Source organism: Dendrobates tinctorius, unplaced genomic scaffold, assembly GCF_039654945.1.
Source record: "Dendrobates tinctorius isolate UK_male_01 unplaced genomic scaffold, ASM3965494v1 ptg000008l, whole genome shotgun sequence".
Classification (NCBI taxonomy): Eukaryota; Metazoa; Chordata; class Amphibia; order Anura; family Dendrobatidae; genus Dendrobates; species Dendrobates tinctorius.
Window position 1 is genome coordinate 22,871,945 of NW_027361676.1, and position 22,801 is coordinate 22,894,745.

The 22,801-nt window shown below is 38.9% G+C and overlaps 2 protein-coding genes across 4 annotated transcripts in view; one reads left to right on the forward strand and one right to left on the reverse strand.

Moving 5' to 3' along the window:
- Positions 1 to 231: 231 nt before the first annotated feature.
- Positions 232 to 13,517, forward strand: TDO2 (tryptophan 2,3-dioxygenase). Its single transcript, XM_073576435.1, has 12 exons — positions 232 to 334; positions 428 to 533; positions 702 to 792; positions 2,516 to 2,586; positions 3,336 to 3,463; positions 4,111 to 4,297; positions 4,478 to 4,585; positions 5,231 to 5,342; positions 6,958 to 7,015; positions 7,103 to 7,182; positions 10,240 to 10,330; positions 13,364 to 13,517. The coding sequence occupies exons 1-12, from the start codon at positions 306 to 308 to the stop codon at positions 13,515 to 13,517; spliced, it is 1,215 nt and encodes a 404-aa protein (XP_073432536.1). The 5' UTR covers positions 232 to 305.
- Positions 13,518 to 14,145: 628 nt separating this feature from the next.
- CTSO (cathepsin O) overlaps positions 14,146 to 22,801 on the reverse strand; it is a 39,150-nt gene continuing 30,494 nt past the window's right edge. For 2 of the 3 annotated variants that reach the window (XM_073576432.1, XM_073576434.1), the window contains exon 7: positions 19,338 to 22,344. In XM_073576432.1, the coding sequence (XP_073432533.1) occupies positions 21,998 to 22,344 (347 nt within the window). In that variant the 3' untranslated portion in view covers positions 19,338 to 21,997. The other variant, XM_073576433.1, reaches the window with a different exon arrangement.

Here is a 22,801-nt window from a genome sequence, read left to right on the forward strand (position 1 = left end):
CTTAAACATTGCTATTAACTATTCTACAAGATGTGTCATGCTGGTGGCCTGCGTGTCATGTAATCATCATAGATGTTGAGAGCTCCAGCTTCAATTTGAAGAGTTCTCCCTTTCTTCTTAAATTTGAGTAAACAGACGGTGACATAGATACTTTGGTCACTGTTTAATAATTAGTGACATTGCATGGGCCGAGAGAGAGAATGGTTCAGTGATTGGGCAACAGTACAGGAGCAGGAGGTATAAATACTAATGGGAGTTAGAGATGCTCCAGTTTATTGGACATTGAAGGACACATAACATAAACCATGAGCGGCTGTCCATTTATGGGGACGAGGTATGCGTTAGTACATTGTGACTGAAGAATATTCTGAGATTGCCAAAAACTTCTAATAAGACTAAGTAACTCTGATTTGTAATCTCTTTACAGGTACACGTTCAGCAAACTCTCTCTGGAAGATAAAAATGGAGACGACTCACAAGAAGGAATAAATAAAGCAAGCAAAGGAGGACTGCTATATGGGGACTATTTGCAAGTAAACTATGCCATATATATTTTAGTTTACTCTAAAAAACAGACATTTGTAAGGATGCACTTTAATGGCTGTATTGAGACAACAAAACAGATCAGCTAATTATATTATTAACTTTATCAATCATAATTAATGTCCTAATACCAATATTTACTTTTTGGCTTCTTTAAGCTTTCTAAAGTGTTGGATGCTCAGGAATTACAGAGTGAAAAAAAGGGAAATAAAATCCATGATGAACATCTTTTCATTGTCACTCATCAAGGTACGTGGAAAACTCAGATATAGAGGTTTACTGTTGTAGCACGACCTAAAACATTTATGGTATATCCTTAGATTATGGGATGAATCCATATGTACAGGTCCCATCTTTGGACTCCTCTATCAGAACAATGGAGATTGTAGGTCATTCTCCACCAGCTGCTTCAGGTATGATTCTATGTTAAAAGGAGGTGGACGGGGAGGAGCTCTGCCTTTAGCTCCTCCCTTCTTATTCCCCTCCTCTTTACATAGAATCTTATCAGCACAAATTGTCATCTCCTATCTAAGTAATGAAAAAATCTGTCTTCACTAAATACAGATTTAATCTGGGAATTGAGAATTTTGAAAATGAAATATGTACAAAAGGAGAAAGAAGCAGATTTATCTGATAAGATAAAATAAAAAGTTATTTTATTTTCACCTGATTTATACATTTATGAAATAAAAATTAAAATGACGGTTACTCTTTATGGAAGCATTTCTATATTGCCATCAGTGAGATATGAGGTAGAAATAGTATCATAACCATTGGTTATACATCATGTATTTATCTTGAGAAAGCACCATAGACATGCAACACTGTCAGTGGCCAGGATTCCTATTTATTTCTAAGGGAATTCCCTGATGCACTAATGGCGGGATCTCATTACACACTAAACAGAAAACCTCTGGGTAAATCTGACATGGAGAAGGACTTGGGGATCCTAGTTAATGATAAACTTACCTGGAGCAGCCAGTGCCAGGCAGCGGCTGCCAAGGCAAACAGGATCATGGGGTGCATTAAAAGAGGTCTGGATACACATGATGAGAGCATTATACTGCCTCTGTACAAATCCCTGGTTAGACCGCACATGGAGTACTATGTACAGTTTTGGGCACCGGTGCTCAGGAAGGATATAATGGAACTAGAGCGAGTACAAAGGAAGGCAACAAAATTAATAAAGGGGATGGGGGAACTAAAATACCCAGAGAGATTAGCAAAATTAGGATTATTTAGTTTAGAAAAAAGAGAAATGAGGGGCGATCTAATAACCATGTATAAGTATATAAGGGGACAACAAAAATATCTCTCAGAGGATCTGTTTATACCAAGGAATGTGATGGTCACAAGGGGGCATTCTCTGCATCTGGAGGAGGTTTTTTCACCAACATAGGATTCTTTACTGTTAGGGCAGTGAGAATCTGTATTTCCTTGCCTCAGGCGGTGGGGATGGAAAACTCAGTTGAGGGGTTCAAGAGACGCCTGGATGTCTTCCTGAGGCGTAACAATATTGTAACTTACAGTTATTAGGTTCTTTAGAAGGCCGCAGATCTGGGGATTTATTCTGATGGAATATAGGCTGAACTGGATGGACAAATGTCTTTTTTTCGGTCTTGCTAACTATGTTACTATGATATAGATGGGGCTCCCGCATCTACTATGCATTTATGGCGTATCCAATGTACATGCCATGAAAGCACAAGATGGAAGTAATCATTTAACTGCTACAAAGTATGATGAGTAACAGTACCTATATAAAGTATTTTATAACAATGTCTATGCATGTTACTGATACTATGCAAGAAAACAGGAACAAAGCAGTAAGCCAGATGACTGACCATAAGAGGGCCAGACACCATAGGGAGAAGACAAAAGCAGCTTATTACCACTTCTGTCTGTCTTGATAAACACTACGTGTGAAAATTGCAAACTATACAATAAAAAAAACATTTTTTTTTTGCTGTAGCATATGAACTTTGGTTTAAGCAAATACTATGGGAACTGGATTCTGTCAGAGACATCTTCCAGAATGGACATGTAAGTTGATCCTTTTTTAATTCTGTTTAAAATTATTTATTTCTGCAGCTTGATGAGGAGCCGACACACAGAAGATTCTCAGCAGACTTGGGGGCAGACATACCTACAGAGTGTATCCACCAGGATAGTTTCTAGCAGTGTTTCCTACCCTTGTCAGTCAAGACCATCTTCAATTGGTTGATACTGTGATTCTTCCAAAATGACATTGCTTCTCTAGCTATTCTTTGTGCTTCCAACACTAAATCTACCCAATATCACTGAAACATTTGTTAGTGTTTCTGGACACAAAGAAACTTTTTCCAATCACACAAATGTCATTTTTGATTGAGAACCACTTTGAGTAAATGTAGAATTTTGAGACATAGAAAGCCAAAATCGGACTCCTCTTAATTCTCTGTAAATACTGTGATTAGCACAATAGCTCACAGTTTACGTAGTGTTGATATGTAGTTTAAGTAGTGTTGATATGTAGCCCTGGTGTCTTAAAGGGGTTCTCCAGGGAAAACAAGTTATAACCTATCTGATCAGCGGGGTCGTGCACCAATCTGCAGATTAGGGAATTTTTTATCCCGATAGAGAACGTATATTCCTATTACAAAATGGAGCAGCAGGTGGGATGCCCGACTACTATCCATTCATACTCTATGGGGCAACTGACAAAAACTAAGCACATTGAACATCAGCTCCATAGGGAATGAATGGAGCAATAAACAATGACATTTTAATACATGTATCATTTTTGTTTGCAGGTAAGAGATGAAAGAAATATGCTGAAAGTTGTGACTCGCATTCATCGCATTTCCATGATTCTTAAACTACTGGTTGAACAATTCTCAGTTCTAGAAACAATGACCCCCATGGATTTCTTTGATTTCAGGTATGACATTGCATTACTGTAGCTTGTTAAATGACTCAAGCCAACACAACGTGATAAACTCATAGTAGGGCGCACCAAGGAATAGAAATCCATAATTAACTTGGCATATAATATACCGGCATAAACTCTAGCGCAGGGTTCCACAACTCCAGTCCTCAAGGCCCACCAACAGGTCATGTTTTCAGGATTTCCCTTGTATTGTACAGGTGAAGCAATTATCACCTTGGCAATACTAAGGAAATCCTGAAAACATGACCTGTTGGTGGGCCTTGAGGACTGGAGTTGGGGAACCCTGCTCCTCCGGAACGGTGGCTACTATAGGAGAAACTTTTGCTTGTGACCAGGGTGGTAATGAACTACATGAAGAGTCTTTACAAAATAAAATATAAAGGGCCCATTGAAACACAATGTAATGGAGCAATCAAAGGAGAAATAAACAGTAATAGGTCACTTTCTCCAACCACAAACACTGGTCATGGGGTTCTCTCCCACCATCAGGGAAACCATCTCATGAACACAAGGGTGGGGCAAATACAATACTTTGAAACTCAGATATTTAGTCTATTTTACACCCTTAGGAATTCTAAAGCGATGGTTCGATTTTATACATGTAAATATTATTGTGTATGTTGTTTTTGTTTCTAAAGGGAATACTTGGCATCTGCATCTGGATTTCAGAGCCTGCAGTTTCGAGTTCTTGAAAACAAAATTGGTGTTCCAGAAAGTCTGAGAGTTCCTTACAACAGACGCCATTACCGTGACAGTTTCAAGGGAAAAGAGAATGAAGTACTTCTTAGATCTGAAGAAGAACCTACTCTTCTGGGCCTCGTAGAGGTAAAGTAAGAAATGCGATCTACAGTATACATAAAGTGTATGGAAAGTCCATAATAGAAATATTTATGATCTCAACTGCTTTTTTAATATTTTTCTACTTTTTCTATCAAATTACAGAATATTTGAACTTTTTTGAACCATTTATCAAAAATCTTGAGTGCTAGTGTTTATTTTTTTAAGGCATGGTTGGAACGAACACCCGGTTTGGAAGAAGTTGGCTTTAATTTTTGGGAAAAACTACAGGTCAATATATTTCAAGGATTAGAGGAGGAGCTCAAACAGGCAATGGTAAATGTTTTGAACAATGAATATTTGTAATCCTCGATGCTATTAACTCTTCAAATCTTTCTTAAAAAATAATACTAAGTAGAAGAATTTGATTGTTTTATAATAAATGTGTAGTAGATTGCAACTAATGGGAACAAAGAAGTGGTGAAAAGAGAAATGAGGGCTTAAAGGGTGTATCCAAGACTAATATTATTTACTTAAAAACTATCAGCTACATGCTGGTTGGGCCCGGTGCTTAACTCTACCAACACAGAGGGGTCGAAGACTACTCCTAATGGCGATTCAACTGCTTGCACTGATGTCATGATGGCAAAGCAGTGGCTTCTTTTACACTCTTATCTTTTGATGGGGTGTGAATGCTGATTGACAGCTGCCTTACAGAACACCTGCTGTCAATCAGCATGAAGTCAACAGTCTCACCCTATCAACAGAGAAGCTGTTGAGCAGCTGAATCACCAGCAGGAACGGTTAATAACTGATAGAGATAGAAAGTAGAAAATATTTTTGGGTTTGTTTTTTACTAAGGGTTTAAAAACTAAGTTCTGGATAAACCCTTTAAGAAACTTTATTCATCAGATGAAGGAATAGAGTATATACATAAATATGAGACAGATTTTCAACAACATATTTGGTTATCTTTACTAGGCCAAACCAGACTCAGAGGACAAGGAGGAACAACTGGCAGAGCTCCAGAAACAAAAAGAAGTCTTTACAGCGTTGTTTGATGAAAAACGACATGAACATCTGCTTAGTAAAGGTAAAAGCATTACCTGATCATATAAGGAAAACATTCTAATTAGCTAAGGATTCAGGCAAACTCTTAAATAAAACACTTTAAAGTGACTCTCCAGGCTTCTCCTTATTAAGGGTCCTCATAAATGGGCAGAATTCCCTCTTATTTCGATGGAAGGTGATTGTTCGTTCATGTCGTTTCAATAACAGCAGATTGTCCCCGTTTACACCGGGCAAAGAACTGCTGACAATTAATGATTGGTCCATCACTTATCTATGTAAAAGGGCCTGTAAACAGGATCTATTCTGAGAAATTACATAGCAATATTATTTTAAAAAGCCATAGCATGCACCTTTTTAAATTCCTGAACATTAAAACAAGTGCAAAATTAGTCAATTATGCTGTTAACCTAGATTGCTGCAGTCATGGAGAGAACTGAGCAGCATATGATCACTTCTATAAAAAGTGCCTCACTAGTTATGCCTCACTGACAACTAGGGGGCGCCTCATAGTTTAAGAATCATTGATATAAAGTACTCGACTACAGTAGGAATTGGGTCAGCAGTGTCGGACAGGAGGTCCCAGCATGCCAAGTGGTTTCCTTCAACCTCACATGGCAGCATTTCATTCTTCCCATAGAAACATGCAGATAAAAAAAAAACTATAAAAAATTGCATAGTTAAACAGCATTATCAGACAAACAATGAGCATCAGTTTTCATGAAATCATGTCTGATTTGCTTGGACAGTTAAACATAGATTTTCTGCGTAAAAAAACAATTGGAAAAAAATGCAGTATCTACGTGTGAGCGCGGCCTTAAGGCCCGTCACACACGACTCACCAGCGATCCCGACAACGATATCAACGTGTCAAGATCGCTGGTAAGTCGCTATGTGATTGCTGGTGAGCTGTCAGACAGCTTCACAGCGATCAGCACAGCGACGCTGAGCGCGTGGCGTCGCTGTGTTCGTTAGTTACCAGCGCGCTGATGCAGGGAGCTGGAAACTAACGTACACATCGGGTATCCAAGGGACGTGCATCCCTTGGATACCCGATGTGTACATTAGTTACCAGCTCCCTGCATCAGCACGCTGGTAACTAACGTACACATCGGGTTTCTAAGGGACGCACGTCCCTTGGATACCCGATGTGTACGTTACCAGCTGATCGCTGGTCTCCCGCCTGTCACAAGCAGCGATGCGTGCTGGCCAGTGGGAGACCAGCGACCAAAGAAAAGTCCTGGGCTTTCCTACAGCGATACCGGCAGGGGGGCCGGTCGCTGATCGCTGTCACACACAGCGATCTCGCTGGTGAGATCGCTGTTGTGTCACAAAACTTGTGACTCAGCAGCGATCTTGCTAGCGAGATCGCTATGTGTTACGGGGCCTTTAGTCAAAATTGAGAGATCTCGCTTTCTGACTGTAAGTGCTGCTAAGAAGGGTGGTAATCTTTTGGGATCCCTCAACCCAAAAGTTTGCATCTGATTTATGCCAAAGAGTTGACGCATTTATTTCTTGGAAAACTGTGTTTTTTTTACAGCAAACATATTACTACACCAGGTACAGTAGCTGTGATAGATACAGGTGTTTTATGCATTGGTTCTGCAATAATATAACAATTATATTTTTGTATATTACAGGAGAAAGAAGATTGTCATATAAAGCATTAAAAGGGGCTTTAATGATTTATTTCTACAGGTACAGTCACAGCAGATCAATTCTCAGGATATTCATATCTAATTTAAAACGATGGTCCAATACTAATTTTATTTTTTCATTTTGAAGGGAAGAACCACGGTTCCAGGTCCCATTTCAGCTCTTAACTTACCTAATGGACATTGATATTTTGATGACCAAATGGAGATGTAAGTATTAAATGTAGAACTTTTATTCTTTAATCATAATCATATTGATGTTGGCATATCATACAACAGAAATTGTAGCTGTCACAGCGCCATTATAACACTATTTGTTTATATAAACTGTGTGAAAATTTTTTTGTTTTTTACTTGTTTGAGTATTTAATGGAAAATGTTTCCTAAAGCTTAAACAGATACAGATTATGGGAGATAAGGAAATAATACATGGGATATTTGGGACATGGGGTACACATCAGGTGGTAACACTGGTAACGGCTTAAAGCATACCCGTCGTTTCCGATGACTTTTCAGAATAAGCTGTTGTGTGTGTACATGAGGAATCGCACTATTTCTGGCCAATATATGAATGTCATCCTGCCTTTGTTAACAGTTTTTCACCTCATTAGAAGTTTTCTCTGTTAGGCAACAATCACACATCAGTACTTGTATTTAGCAAATAGATGAATGAAAAAAATTGTGTGGGGTAACGCCTATTTTTAATAAAGGGAAAGCAGACAGCTGCAGGCTGGTTTTATTAGTCTGAAAATAACCATAGAGCTTCTCAGCCTAGTAGCTCACAGCTGTCTGCTTAGCCTTTACTGGTTATTAAAGAGGGGGTGGACCCTAAAAAAGTGACGTGATGTCCCCTTATTTTGCGGGCTGATATTAATTGGCTGGGAGGGTGCATGAATATTGGCCCCTTTGTAGCCTAATAGAACTAGGCCTCAGTCACCAAAGAAATAGAGCATCCAATAGATGCGCCAATTCTAGTGCTTAGCCTTGGCTGTTTCAGATTGCCCTGGTGCTTTGTCAATAGGGGTATTGATTTTGGGCTTGACGTCAGCTGTGTAATGTCTGCTGATTGTCTAAGATTGAGGGAAAATAAGCAAGTGGGAAGGTATATATAAATGATTGGCCCCGCCATGAAGCACCAAGCAGCGGGACTTAGTTTGAACAGTCGTTCTGTCCTGACAGAGTCCCTTTATGTTGTATGTGCAGTCTGATCTACGGACAGCATGGTATAGAGGAGAAGCTGTGCAGACTGACAAAGGTTTGTTAGGCCTCTTTCACACTTCAGTTATTTGCATCAGTTACAATCCGCCAAAAAGGCAGACAAGCGGATCCGTTGTCAACTGATGTGAACGGATGGCACAGGATCCGTTTGTAGATGGATCCTGAAAATGAGGAAATTTAAAGGAACCGCTGACCGGGAAGAGGAGAAAGAGAGAGATAGAGAGAATTTTTTTTTGTCCGGCAGCCAGACAGATTTTGGGGTTAATTCAGTGTCTGGAGGATCCGCCGCCGAAAAAAACGTTGCAAGCTCCATTTGGAAATCTTTGAGGATGTTGACAGACACTAACATTGTGGCGGATCCTCAAAAAAACGGATGAAACGGACGGCAATCAGTCAGGATCCGCCAATAATGAAAGTCAATGGGGAAAAAAACGGATCCACAAAGAAAAATGGCGGATCCGTTTTTCTTCAAAATTGGCGGATCTTGACTGATTGTCAAAAACGGAAGTGTGAAAGAGGCCTTAGAAATGATCTAATATAACATGTATTTAATGCATTGAAATTCCCAGTTTTTTTATGCATAGGAGTCCAGTGGGAGGTCCTACTAGAGAGTGACCAAATGCTGCAGCTTAACACATGGCTGTGATATGGCACACAAAATGCGTGCGTCGTCATCTTAAATGTTCTGCTTCCAAATTGAATGTGGGGTCTTACGGCCGGAGAAATCGGGACAAATGCAAGCAATTGTCTCTCAAATGATTTCTGATTTATTTCCAGAAGTGCACAACATTTTATAGCAAAAATCGAGCTGTCTCATTGCATTACATCATGGGTTCTTTCCAAATTACTGATTACCCCAAATAGCAAATTATTATTGATCTCATATGTCCTATATCTACTATATAATCATTACGCACATAATTATTGTTTCTATCCTAATCCACCCTAGTCCACCCAGTTTGGATGAAGCTAGGTGGGTTCTACAATACAGAAATAAGTCTTAGAGAATCAGAAATATCTTAAAGCTACATGATTCTAATATTCAGCAAAATATCCACATAATTTTGATTCTTGTATATATTCATATGCCATATATTCTCCTCTTAACAGCTGAAACTACATCCATTCAGTGAACAAATAGCGAATTTATTTTCCCAATTGTGCAGCCATTGGCCCTCAGAGGATGGTTGGAATTTCAGCCACATCTTCTGACCACACTAAATGGGATCAGTGATTCAGTAACAGATGCAATAAAATAAATTTTTGTCAGGGTTTTGGCAAGGAAGAAATGTCTAAAGGCACATTTTCCAAATTGGTGAGGTAACCCATTACCAAAAAGGAGCTAGAGTTGCACAGCGCCACCACTTGTATTGAAAAGTTCCATAGTCTCCAGCAGTGGTCAGGTTTCAAGTACAGTATTTCGTTATTGTGAGTTATTAGGAGACTTGTGTCTGGACACAATGTGACAGACTATGTGATTGCGAAATTTCACTTTCATAAAATATAGTCTCAAATTCTGATCCTTAGTACAGATTGAAGTGTCTACTAAGTGGTAAATCAGAAGACTGGAAGTTGCTATAGTCCTCAATATCAAGTGTTTGGGGAATTGGTGGAGAAATTCTTCAATTCAGCTTATAAAGTCAGATCTCTCAGATTTGTACGATGGTTCTTATATGGGAGCAGAATTATATCAACATGTGCTATTCGTATGTAATATAGCTTTAATAGTGGAGCTAGGGGAAAAATGAGGTCTTGGTGTGTTTATTTTGAAAGGGAAAACCTCCCAAACCAATAGATCATAGAGGTCAAGGGAAGAGGTTAAAGAACTAAAAAATGTCCAAGGAGCATTCAAATAGGGCTGTCATACTAATGAAGAAGGTGAAGGGCTCAGTTTATTTCTAAGTACAAGATTTTAAGAGTGGTTTTAGTAATCAAGTTCTTTATCCCTGACTTAACCCATTGAGTAGGTGAAAGCCACGATATTGTTTGAATCTAAATAGCTAGAAGGCGGTTAAGAATAAGTAATCTTTGAATTTGATGTTTTAACAGATAATCATGTTTGCATGGTGCACAGAATGATTGGCAGCAAAGCTGGAACTGGTGGTTCATCTGGCTATCATTACTTGCGGTCAACAGTGAGGTAAGGTATTTATTTGGAAAATGCAAAAATGAAAGATGGACAGAATTTCTATGCTTTATAATTATGAGCAATGATGGTGCTAAAATTCTAAAATACAACACTGTGTACTAGGACAACCCCAATACATATACCTACTGTACAACCCCCCCAGAACAGAATTTGTGACAGTAGAGCAGAATGTTAAGGTAGCCAATGTCTGCAAATGCCTCTTCTCTAATCTGTACCACCAAGGCTAATCAAGTACGGTGGATTAGAAGCAAGGCTCTTGAATTTTAGGATTGTTACTACCAATAGGTGGCAAAAGAGTTCATGTCGTCTTCCTCTCTCATGAGCCAATTTGTATATTTAAATTTTCCAGAGGAGCACTGCATGTCTTCCCCTCACACCAGTATACACGCTAAGGGTGCTTTCTCCACTCTGCATTTTGGCACCAGTTCATTGGTCCCATTGGGGCTTCCATCTAAACCCCCTGCAAAATGTAGTAGACTGCGTCTAGGTGTCAATCTCCAATAGGCATAGACACCTGAAAATTATGCACAACAGAGCATACATTCTCTCTGTTGGAGGGAACCAACAAACAGGTGCCAAAATGCAGCTTGAAAGCACCCTTAGGGTATGTGCAGACGATCCGGAAGTGGCAGCGCTTTGGACGCAGCACATTCGCTGTGTCAAAAGTCATGACGTCTTTTGAACGCGGGTGAATCCGCATGTGTTCAATGAACCGTACGGATTCACCATGTCCAATACATTCTATGGGTGAAATTTCTCTATGGAAGAAATAGACATGCTGCGGTCTGGAGAGATGCTTCGCATGTCCACCTCTACGGGTGAGCCACGGGTGTCTGTGGACGCATACTGGGCATGGGATTTATTGAAATCTCATCCACTATGCTGTAACATCTGGCCGCTGCGGGATTGACACTGCACAAGTACGCAGCATCCAACGCAGTGTTTACTGATAGCGTGCACGTACCCTTAGAACCAAGAGAAGCTCTAAAATTATCCTGGACAATGAAAGCAGCTTGCAGCAGACCCAAGGCCCAGATAAGATGACTGTTCAATGGGCGCCATTAGCTGTTAAAAGAACATTACATAAATGATCCAATTTGAATACAGTGCAATCTTATGTAAGCAATGCTTATTCATGCTATCCATTTGCTTCAGTGATGAAAACATTCTCCTTCACATTCATTCTGCCTTAGTCCTTCATTCCCATAGTTACTCTACCTTTAGTAGCTGTCAGCCTGGAATCCAGAACAGAAGAAATATGTGCGGGTTCTGGGGACCGCTCCCAAAGGATTGCCTAGATCAGTGGTTTCCAACCTGTGGTTCTAAAGCTGTTGGAAATCTAAACTACACATGCCAGCAAGACTTTGCAAACACAGACTGTCAGGACATGCACTGAGTCCAGACTGGTACATTGGGGGAGATGTTACAGGAGTTAGCAAGTTAACAACTTACTGATTCCTACAGAACTTCTCCTAGGTGAAAATAATAATCCATAACAATTACTCACCTTTTCCTGCTTTGGCTTTTGATAACAGGTTACAACCATGAAATATTGACTATAGTGCACATGAATGCTGCAGCTGATTACTGTTCATGCCTTCATCATCGGCATCCCTGCTGAGTCTAGTGATTGGCTGCAGTGGTCAAGTGTGCTGTAGTTGATGCCACTTGTCATGCAAGACTGAAGCAGTTGGAGAGAGTCATTGCTGGAGCAGGGAGAGTAACACTAAGGTTTATTACATTTTTATTCTTATTCATCATAAACCTAGAATCTAAATGCACCAGAATTTTTCTATTATTTGCATCATGTTATGTGTTTTGGACACTTTGAGCCTTACCTTACATTATGGGTGCTACAGATTGCTATAGAACCATCTAAAATGAAAGCACATATTACCAAGAAATAAGCCAATTAACAGATGGTGTTAAAAGAAGAGACTATTCTGTGCCATACTAGACTACAAAGAAGTACCAAGTTTGTCAGCTTCTTGACCCACTTTGATAAACCTGTTGCATTTTAACATACTCTACTCTTTAAATGAGGAAGTATTGGCAAATATGTTACATTGTAGCAGTTGGTTTAGATTCTTTATGGAGATGAAGAGCGTAAATCAATTTGACCAAAGTTCTTGAAACAAACTATTTTAGAAGCAGCTTATATCGTTTTTTTCCAAACAAGGCATACACTTCAGCAGGAACTGTATCATTCCAAATTCTAACAGTATGTGGTATATGCACTGTTAGGAGTTTACTCTATTGATCATTTGATTGGTGGTCATGTGAGGTCTATGGTTGCTATCAAATGCTAAGTGCTCCCTCATCGAGCTTCTCCTAAAGATCAGTTCTTCTGGCCTATCAATTACCCTCAGTTCACTCATATAATCTGTATATCTGAGTGACCAGAGGACAGTTTCTGCCAATATGGAAAATGGAGGCAGAGGGAGTAGATAGATATATATAGAAAAGTTCACCTAAAACTACACTTACACATTGAATATTAAAAAAAATACCCTCTAAAAAAAAAGCTCTCCTGATTCTGCGGCTTTTTTTCTATTTTGTGCTACGTCACTCCATTGCAGAGATATTCACATCTTTTGTTTTTGGAGAGCCTTATGTGAAATCTCTGCCTGCAGACTGAGCTTTTCTTTAGAGTCTTCTCTGGAAATGTGTGTTTTCACCTCTCCCTCCCTGGCACGGCCAATCACAGATAGGTAGTTGATCTAACAATCAGTGTTAAGCGCTGCAGAGCTGAGATTGGCAGCATCTGTGAGGGAAAGGAAATGTCCAGTTGGACTCCAAGCAGAGATTTCAGGTACTGTGCTTCAAAAGCATCAAATGTGAATATCTCTGCACTTGAATGACACAGTGCAATTCTGAGAAGAGTGTGTCAGAATCGGGGGAACTCAGAGATTTTTACAGGTTTCTTAACTGAATTTTTTTAGAAAGTGAAAGATTTGCTTTAACAAACAGTTGTGCTGAAACCACCAGAAAATGACTAACTAGCAATGTCTCTTTCTTCCACAGTGACAGATACAAAGTTTTTGTAGACCTGTTCAATCTCTCAACATTTTTAGTACCAAGACACTGGGTACCTCGACTGAACCCTAGCATCCACAAATTCTTGTACACTGCAGAATGTTGTGACAGCTCATATTTCAGCAGTGATGACTCAGATTAAGACTTTTTTGCCATTAATGTCATCACTTTCTAGTACTTTAAAGAGAAGCTATGATGAGTAGTTAGGCTAGGACTACATCTGCACTTTATAATCTCTATTAAAAAATTATGAAATTGCTGCTCATAGAAATGCATTTAGCAACTTAAAAACGTCTATTCCAGTCAAGCGTGTTGCTAAGAATTTTATTTGTTTAATTGGGATTTTTGAGCGATTATTAGAAACTAGCAGCTGCTTTTTCCACCACACATTATGAAAATTGCTCGGAATCTCTTATTACTCATCGAGGTTTGCATTATTCTACGGGAAAAAAATCTTACTACAAAAAGTGTAGTTGTAGTCCTAGCCTTAAAGTATAAAGTCACTATTTTTGTAATATAATAATTTAATGTTTTTGTTATCAAAGTCTAAAATACATTAATTTAACACAATTTAAATTTAAAGAAAATTCTGTAAATGGTTTAGATTAGTATTAACGTCTATATATTATAATGCAATGTATTTAAGCATTTACCGCCACTGTATGGAATGTATGTGTAAACTTCTCTGTATACAATAGAGTTTATTTTGTAGATAGTAAAGGTTGTGTAATAAACATGGACAAATGAATATATAAAAACGACATCATTCATTGTAAATATAAACGTGAACCAAATATTTAATTACAATGTTATGTATTTCATAATAAAACATTATGCAAATTACATAATCTGTGTTAAATATTTGTTGATTTATACAACCGGGCTAGCATCAATTAATATTCAAATATTCCTAACAGAGCCATTATGTGCTGTGGTTTTTTCTTATTTTCCCTCTTCGTGCAAGAGCCAAGACTTTAATTTTGCTGTTGACATGTGAGGGGTTTGTTTCTTGCAGGACAAATGGTAGTTTGACACCATTCACTTTACAATTTAATGAACAGAAGAACCCACAGACAAAAAAATATTAAGTCATGTGAACTGGTGAAACAAATAATTCGGCCATTGTTTTTGGCCTTTGTTTTTACAACGTTCGGTAGAAATTACCTGGTAACATTTTAGGTTTCAATCAAGAGAATGCCAAGAGTGTGCAAAGCAGTAATCAAAGCAAGAGGTGGCTACTTTGAAGAACCTAGAATATAAGACATTTTCAGTTGTTTCACACTTTTATGTTAATTATATGATTCCACATGTGTTAATTCATTGTTTTGATGCCTTCAGAGTGAATCTACAATTTTCATAGTCATGAAAATAAAGAAAACTCTTTGAATGAGAAGGTGTCTCCAAACTTTTGGTCTGTACAGTATAATATATATATATATATATCTCTGGCAAAAACTAAGAGACCACTGCAGTTTTTTTTTAAAAATCAGCTTCTCTCCATGTCTGACAGCCATTCCATTCCATTGTCAGCTGAATTACAACCAGAGCACACCTCATTCTACCTAATGTGCTTCTGATTAGGTGATCACCTGAACCAAATCTTATTTAATGAAGGAAAGTACTGTATAAAAAACCCTGGTGTGGTGTTCACAATCCTCGTGCAATAGGACAAGCTGGATGGCAAAACAAGTTATTATTATCATATATTTTTAAAGCAAAATTGGTTCCACGGTGCTGTACAAGTGCTAGTAATATCCCAAAATAGGAATGAAAAAAATAACTTTTAACCATGCCAAAGGGGTTGAAAATAAATGTCTCGAGTGACGAAATGAAGGGCTTAATTCTGCCTTTACAAGCAGAACACAGAGCGTCATGTTGCTACCATCCTTAAAATTTCTAAGACGGCAGTCCATTACAACGAGATCAAGCAGCAGACATTGGGTACAACAAGGTCAAGCAGCAGACATTGGGGACAACAAAGCCACAGACCGGCAGAGGGTGATAACTCTCCACTGACCGGGATGACAGTCATCTTATTCGAATGTCACTCAGCACATCAAGTGACTTTCAAAAGGAAAAGCAAATGGCAGCTGGGATGAAGTACACAGCAAGAACAGTTCGTAACAGCCTCCTAGAACACAAGGCTCAAGTCATGTAAAGGTAGAATAAAGCCTTTCATCAATGAGAAGCAAACGAGAGCCAGGCTGAAGTTTGCCAAAGACCATAAGGATTGGACCATAGAGGACTGGAGTAAGGTAATCTTCTATGATGAGTCTAATTTTCAGCTTTGCCCAACACCTGGTCATTTAATGGTTAGATGGAGATCTGGAAAGGTGTACAAGACACAGTGTCTTGCACCCACTGGGGATGCTTTCGCAAGGCTGGAATTGGGAAGGCTAATCTTTGCGAAGGACGTATGAATAAAGCCGCATACAAGGTTATCCTGGAAAAATAGGTGATTCCTTCTGCTCAGGCAATGTTCCCCAACTCTGAGGAGTGGGTTTTCCAGCAGGACAGTGTGCCATGCCACACAGCTAGGTCAATCAATGTGTGGCTGAAGAACCACCACATCAAATCCCTATCATGGCCAGCCCAATCTCCAGTCCTGAACCCCATTGAAAACATCTGGAATGTAATCAAGAGGAAGATGGATAGTCACAAGCCATCAAACAAAGAAGAACTGCTTAAATTTTTGTACCAGGAGTGGCATAAGGTCACCCAAAAGCAGTGTGAAAGACTGGTGGAAAACATGCAAAGACGCATGAAAGCTGTGATTAAAAAAAATCATGGTTATTCCACAAAATATTGAATTCTGAACTCTTCCTGAGTTAAAACATTAGCATTGTTGTTTCTAAATGATTATGAACGTGTTTTCTTAGCATTATTTGAGGTCTGCAAGCACTGTATTTTTTTTGTTATTTTGACCATTTCTCATTTTCTGAAAATAAATACAAAATTTAGTACTTGGAAATTCGAAGACATGTTGTCAGTAGCTTATAGAATAAAGGAACAATTTACATTTTACTCAAAAATATACCTATAAAGAGAAAAATCAGACAAACTGAAAATTTTGCAGTGGTCTCTTAATTTTTGCCAGAGCCGTATATTATATATTTCTATCTTGAATACAAAGGAAATGTGTATTTTTTAACGTTAGGCCTTTTAACTGTTCACCAGAACAGTAATTTTGACCAGGGGTGCCCAAACTATTACATGCCACTGAGTCTCCAAGCCTCCCCACAAATTGAACAAAAAATACCTTTTATTATACTCACGGTCCAGCTGGATGGGCATCGCTGGTCTACATTCGGCGTCTCCTCTCTTCTTGTGATGCTGTTCTCCTTCCTGGTTTTGTGTGGATGTCACCAGATGTCGGCTCATTCACACGACAGTACTTTGCCCTCAGTAGGGCAGAGAGAAGTACACCTATGCAGGAACACAATGGAGAAGCCTATATGGATGACGTAGGACGCGTCATCCACATGAAGCAGAGAAGTAGGACAGCAATCGCAAGAAAGAAGCTGAAGGATCAAGACCAGCGACACCCATCGGACCAGACCATCCTGTAGGCGAGTGTAATGAAAGGTCTTTTTCATTTTGCAGAGAGGCATGGAGACTTATATATAGCATTCTAGAATGTTGTTACACAGGACTGAAAGGTGGTGACAGTAAGCTATATGGGAAAAAGCTGGTGACAAGTGGAGAGATAGTAAATTGACCTCCCTATATGGATTATAAAAGTTCAGCGTGTGTCCATATGATTTAAGATCCATCGTAGTTGTCCAGTGGATATAGCAAGTAAATTCATCCAGTCTTTGATGTATGGAATTGCCTTTTAAGCAGTTGTGTTCAGTGTATGGCATTGGCTTTAAGCAATTGTCTTTGATGGATGGAATTGCCTATTAACCACTTGTCTTCCTTATACTGATAGAGATTCTATGCTTTATACTGGACATTGTTAAACTATTATGGTGTGCGTAGAGCCGTGACTTAGCTCTAGCAGCAGCATGTCAGCATTGCATCTGGAGTTCTATGTTTGGAGGCAGCGTCAATCATGGGGTGCGACTATATAAATTAGCATGAGATCTGAATATATTCACATTATAAAAAGAATACCTCAGGTTGTATATACATTATACAGGGTACAGCAGTGTGTGTACATGTATATATGTATACATACAGATGTAAATGAGAGCTGGCAGCATTCACAGAAACAGAGTGAGCTCTGCTGAGTGCTGCCCCGCCACCCACACTGACCTCCGCCCACCCACGCCGGGCAGGTTAGTAACGCTACTAACCTGCAGACTAATCCTATAGCTGAAAATTAACAGCGCTTTTACTTGTGACAGGTTCCCTTTAAATGTTCAAATAATACCATAGTTTACAGAAGCGCATACTACATATAGCAAAAGCCAAACAGCACTCAGGCGAGGCTGCAATTAGCTCATACCTCCCAAATGTAAGGAGTTTAGTAGTGTTTGTTATTTCTGTGATGTGAAGAAAATACTGCACTGAGAGATTATTCCACTGCATTAGAGTCTCAAAAAGATGTTTAAGTTGTGACAACACGAGAGCTAAAGCCGATCCCTAGCGTGTGCGCTCCACCTCAAACACTAGTTACCCCAGGGAGTAAGGCAGTAAGATGGTTTCAGTGCATCCGTGAATATAGCATTACACATAGATGTATACATATGCACAATCATGTACAATCAGAACGAAAACAAAGAAAGAAAAACCCATTTACATTAAAAAAAAATTATTAAAGGACAACTCACATTTATGTTTTAGATGAAAATCCCCAAGAAGGCACAAATAGTGGAAAGATACATGCACATAAAGGATAGCCAGATGTAGTAGCCTGTGGTTAGGAGGAGCAATATTTCACCAGGGACCAGCCCAGTAGATCTCATTAAGTCACCAAAGGCTTTCCACATCTTGGCTGCCAGCTCATCGATATTGTGGTTTTCCAGGAAAAACTATATACAGTGCTGTCTCAGCAGAGACACTGACATCTTTATGCCATGAGATCAAGAACTGGGCACAAATATAGTGGTAACATAGCCATGCTGTAGTTGTACTTCTCTGCAGTAACACTTCATAGTGATGTCAGACTCCTTATGGTCCACAAAAGGCAAATCGTTCCAAATCACCAAAGTACTACGTAATTTGTAAAGTGGCAAAGGAATTATGGCTCATCATGCCGTCAAACACTCAAGGAGGTAGACATGAATGCTTCCCTTTACTTTCAATGTGCGAACTTAAAGAAACTGGAGTGAAAAAAATTAGCATGTTCTCATTCTACGATCCACTGATACAGTTCCTTAGTGTACAACCATCAGTCAGTTGCTATAGACCATTTAGGAGAAAGGTATCACCTTTCTTAAAAGATATGTATGACATTTTCTGTTTGGCCTGTAAAGCCTACATACAATACACTACAGTGCAAGCTGTTAGATCTTGTTCTGTTCTCATTCTAATAGGTAAGATTTTCAGCTCTTTTTGCAATAAACTTTTCTGATCTCTCCAAAAACCAACTTCAGATTCAGTTCCATTTACATGCATTCTCATTTTTTTATTTTAGCTTAGATCAGGTTCTAGAGAGGTCAGAGATCGGCTGCAGAGAGTCTAACTGAGCAGCGTGCACTGTAGGCTGCCACATGCAAGCTTTACAAGTCAAATGCATAAAATGTTCATTAAAATCTAATTTGCTTTTTTTTTGTTTTTACTTATAAAAGTGCATACAATAATAAAGTGATCAAAGATGTAAACTCTTTAAAGGCATCAACTCTGGATTTTCGATTTGAAAAGTTCATTTCAGGTCTTTCTAAATTCATTTTACTGCTTCACCTATAGAAAACAGATTTTTTTTAAAAAATAAAAATCTGTCAAAAGCTACACATTCTTCCTTGTTTCCATCCATGTCACATCAATGGAAAAGTCACAAAGTCTGCAATTCCTGAAAAAGATTAACAGGAAAAATAAAAATGTTAATTCTTAGAACTAATATGGATCAAAAGAAAAATAAGAGACAAGTGACAAGGATAATCATTTGTTTAACATGTAACATTTGTAGAATGCATTTATAGACAGGCTACCATCACACTTGCTAATATTCTCACATCTTGTCCATAACCTCAACTTTCACTTTCTGCAGACATCAATCAAAACTGAGGCATTATTTTAAAATACTTAATACCTGCTCTTTTCTAATAATTACTCTTGGATTTAGGTGGAGTTAATATTGAAACAGATTATTTTCTGCTTTTTTGACTACAAACTTTTCCCCATCTCATCATAAATGATCACAAATGGATAAAATTGCAAAGTGCTTGTAAAACAAACAACAAAGCAATTTACTTTGCACTACAAATCCTCTTTGTTCTCAAGAATGGAGGGATATTTCATTTTATTGCTCAATGCCTAGCGGACATTGTGGAGCAGAGATGACTGAACACGAGCAGGGCTTACAAGCTCTTTGCAATACAGCTTGTAAACTCTACTCTTAAGCTTGCCGAATGGCTGGAGCCTGCCGTTTGCTGATGCTGCAGAGGCAAAGTTTCCTCTGCTTGCAGGTCCAGCGATCGTATGGTTGGGGTCAGCCGAGCAACGATTGCACTGGTCCAAACTAACAACCAAGCAGGCAAGAAGCTAAGATACTGGTGCGCTCTTGAAAAAGCAAGACGAGACAACCCCTTTAAAATAATCTTTGCAATATTGCAGTAGAGTGACACTGCTGGTCCTTCTTATCCAAATTCGCCATATTAATACAATTCAAAGTACTGAAGATCAAAGTACATGTTGGTGAAAACTAAGCAAATATTCTAGAATATATTACTAGAAATTACAGTAAAAAGGTGCTACCATTAACCCCTTAATGACCGGAGCTTTTTTCCGCTTTGTGTTTTAGTTTTTCACTCCCCTTCCCAGAGCTTTATTTTTTCGTCAATATGGCCATGTGAGGGCTAATTTTTTGCGGGGCGAGTTGTACTTTTGAATGGCATCATTGGTTTTAGCATGTTGTGGACTTGAAAACGGGAAAAAAAATCCAAGTGCAGTGAAATTGCAAAAAAAGTGCCATCCCACACTTGTTTTGTGTTAGGGTTTTTTGCTAAGTTCACTAAATGCTAAAACTGATTATGATTCTCCAGGTCATTACGAGCTCATTGACACCAAACATGTCTAGGTTCTTTTTTTATCTAAGTAGTGAAAAAAATTTCCAAAGTTTGCAAAAAAATTGCGCCATTTTCCGATACCCGTAGCGTCTCCAATTTTCTTGATTTGGGGTTGGTTGAGGGCTTAGTTTTTGCACGCTGAGCTGATGTTTTTAAGGATACCATTTATGTACCGATACGATCTTTTGATCGCCCGATATTGCATTTTAAAGCAATGTTGTGGCGACCAAAAAAACATAATTCTGGCATTTCAAATTTTTTTATTGCTATGTAATTTTTTTTATTGATAGGTCGGGCGATTCTGAACGTGGCAATACCTAATATGTGTATGTGTGATATTTTTTATTATGGTTTTATTTTGAATGGGGCGAAAGGGGGGTGATTTAAACTTTTAGATTCTTTTATTTTTTTCATATTTTTTAAAACATTTCTTTTAAATTTTGGCATGCTTCAATAGCCTCCATGGAAGGCTACAAGCATCCACAACTCGATCAGCTCTGCTACATATAGGCGATGAGCAGATCGCCTATATGTAGCAGATTTACAGCATTGCTATGAGCGCTGACCACTGGGTGGCGCTCATAGCAATGCCTCATCAACCATACAGGTCTCTAGGAGACCTCAGGTTGATATGGCAACGCATCACTGACCCCCGATCACGTGACGGGGTCGGTGATGCGCGTATTTCCGGCCGCGCGGCTGGAAGAGCCGGTTAAATCCCGCAGTCAGCATTTGACAGTGGGATTTAACTAGTTAATAGGTGCGGGTGGATTGCGATTCCACCTGCGCCTATTGGGGGCACGTCAGCTGTTCAAAATAGCTGACATATCCCGGCTTTGATGCGGGCTCACTGCCGGAGCCCTCATCAAAGCGGGGGTACTGCCATTGGACGTACTATTGCGTCCAATGGCAGTAAGCGGTTAAGCATTAAAAATATTTTCCAAGCTTCCACTTATTAAAGAGGTAGTCCAGTGCTTGATATTGATGGCCTATCCTTAGCATAAGACATCTATATCAGATCAGTTGTGGTCCTACCCCCGTGAATCCTGTTCCTGGCCGGATGTGTACAATTGCAGAGGGGAAGTACACCAACTTTATTGTAATGTCATGTGAAATATTTTATAAATAAAAAAAGACCTACACCAACTTTATATTGGCCACAGCCAGGTACAGCAAATCCACCCCTAATCAGAGTAAAATCCCCTCAAAAGATAAGAAGGCACTTCCTCCATATGGAGAAAAAAAAGATTCCATCTCCAGAGGAGACAGGCCTTTTTACCATAATAACTATTTATCTGTGGAATAGTTTACGTCTGTATATGGTCACCGTGGAAACCCCATGGATGGATTTTTTTTAAAAAAGGCTGTTTTTTTAAATAACATAGAAAATAATTATGTAAATGTGTAAAAAAAATTTTGACAGTTCAGTCAAATCATTCGACAATTAAGATCAGGAGGGAAAGATTACCGTAGCTCTTCTGGGGCTGACTACATCATGCATTAAGGTTGTACATATATCCCTTCCTTTTAGCCTTTCCCATCCTTCAGTTGAACATGATGGACATTTGTCTTTTTTCAACCATATAATATTTGAAAGACTCAAGGCAAAAAGCTGGACATTAACATTTTTATTCCTCACTAAAATGTGGCCCAACTCACCCGGATTGCTAATTAATAGTAGCATATTTAAGACATAACACTCACCGCATAAGTTCTGACCCATCTTAACATGCACATATCCATCTATACCCCAAGATTTACCCCAAGAATTCTTCACTATCCAATAAGGAGTGTCACCTGCAAACAGATTACAAAAAAAATCAAATAAACAGAAACAGCAAAACAAGCAAAACAAACCCACAAGCAAAAAGGTATGATCTTTGCAATGATTTTATCCAGTGTGAAAAATGGATAAATATATGTGGGATAAGTATAGGAGGATGTAGTGTGGATGTGGTTCCTGAACACAGATATGAGCGACGGATGGTGATGTCACTTTCTAGATACTGAAAGATTGGATAAATCGTAAAAGAAAAAAATATGACTGTTACATACAATGTAACTAAATGGCTTATCCTATTAATGTAATAATTGGATCTTCTCTTACACCAGCAGACCACAGACTGAGACTAGCATCTTTGTGCCTATGCTGCTATTAGTGACTGTTGCCTTTCTAGGTTTGGATATCTTAAGTGTAAGCTCATAAGACAAAGAGGAGCTAGTGCAGCTGTCTGTAGTGTCTTACTGTCAGACA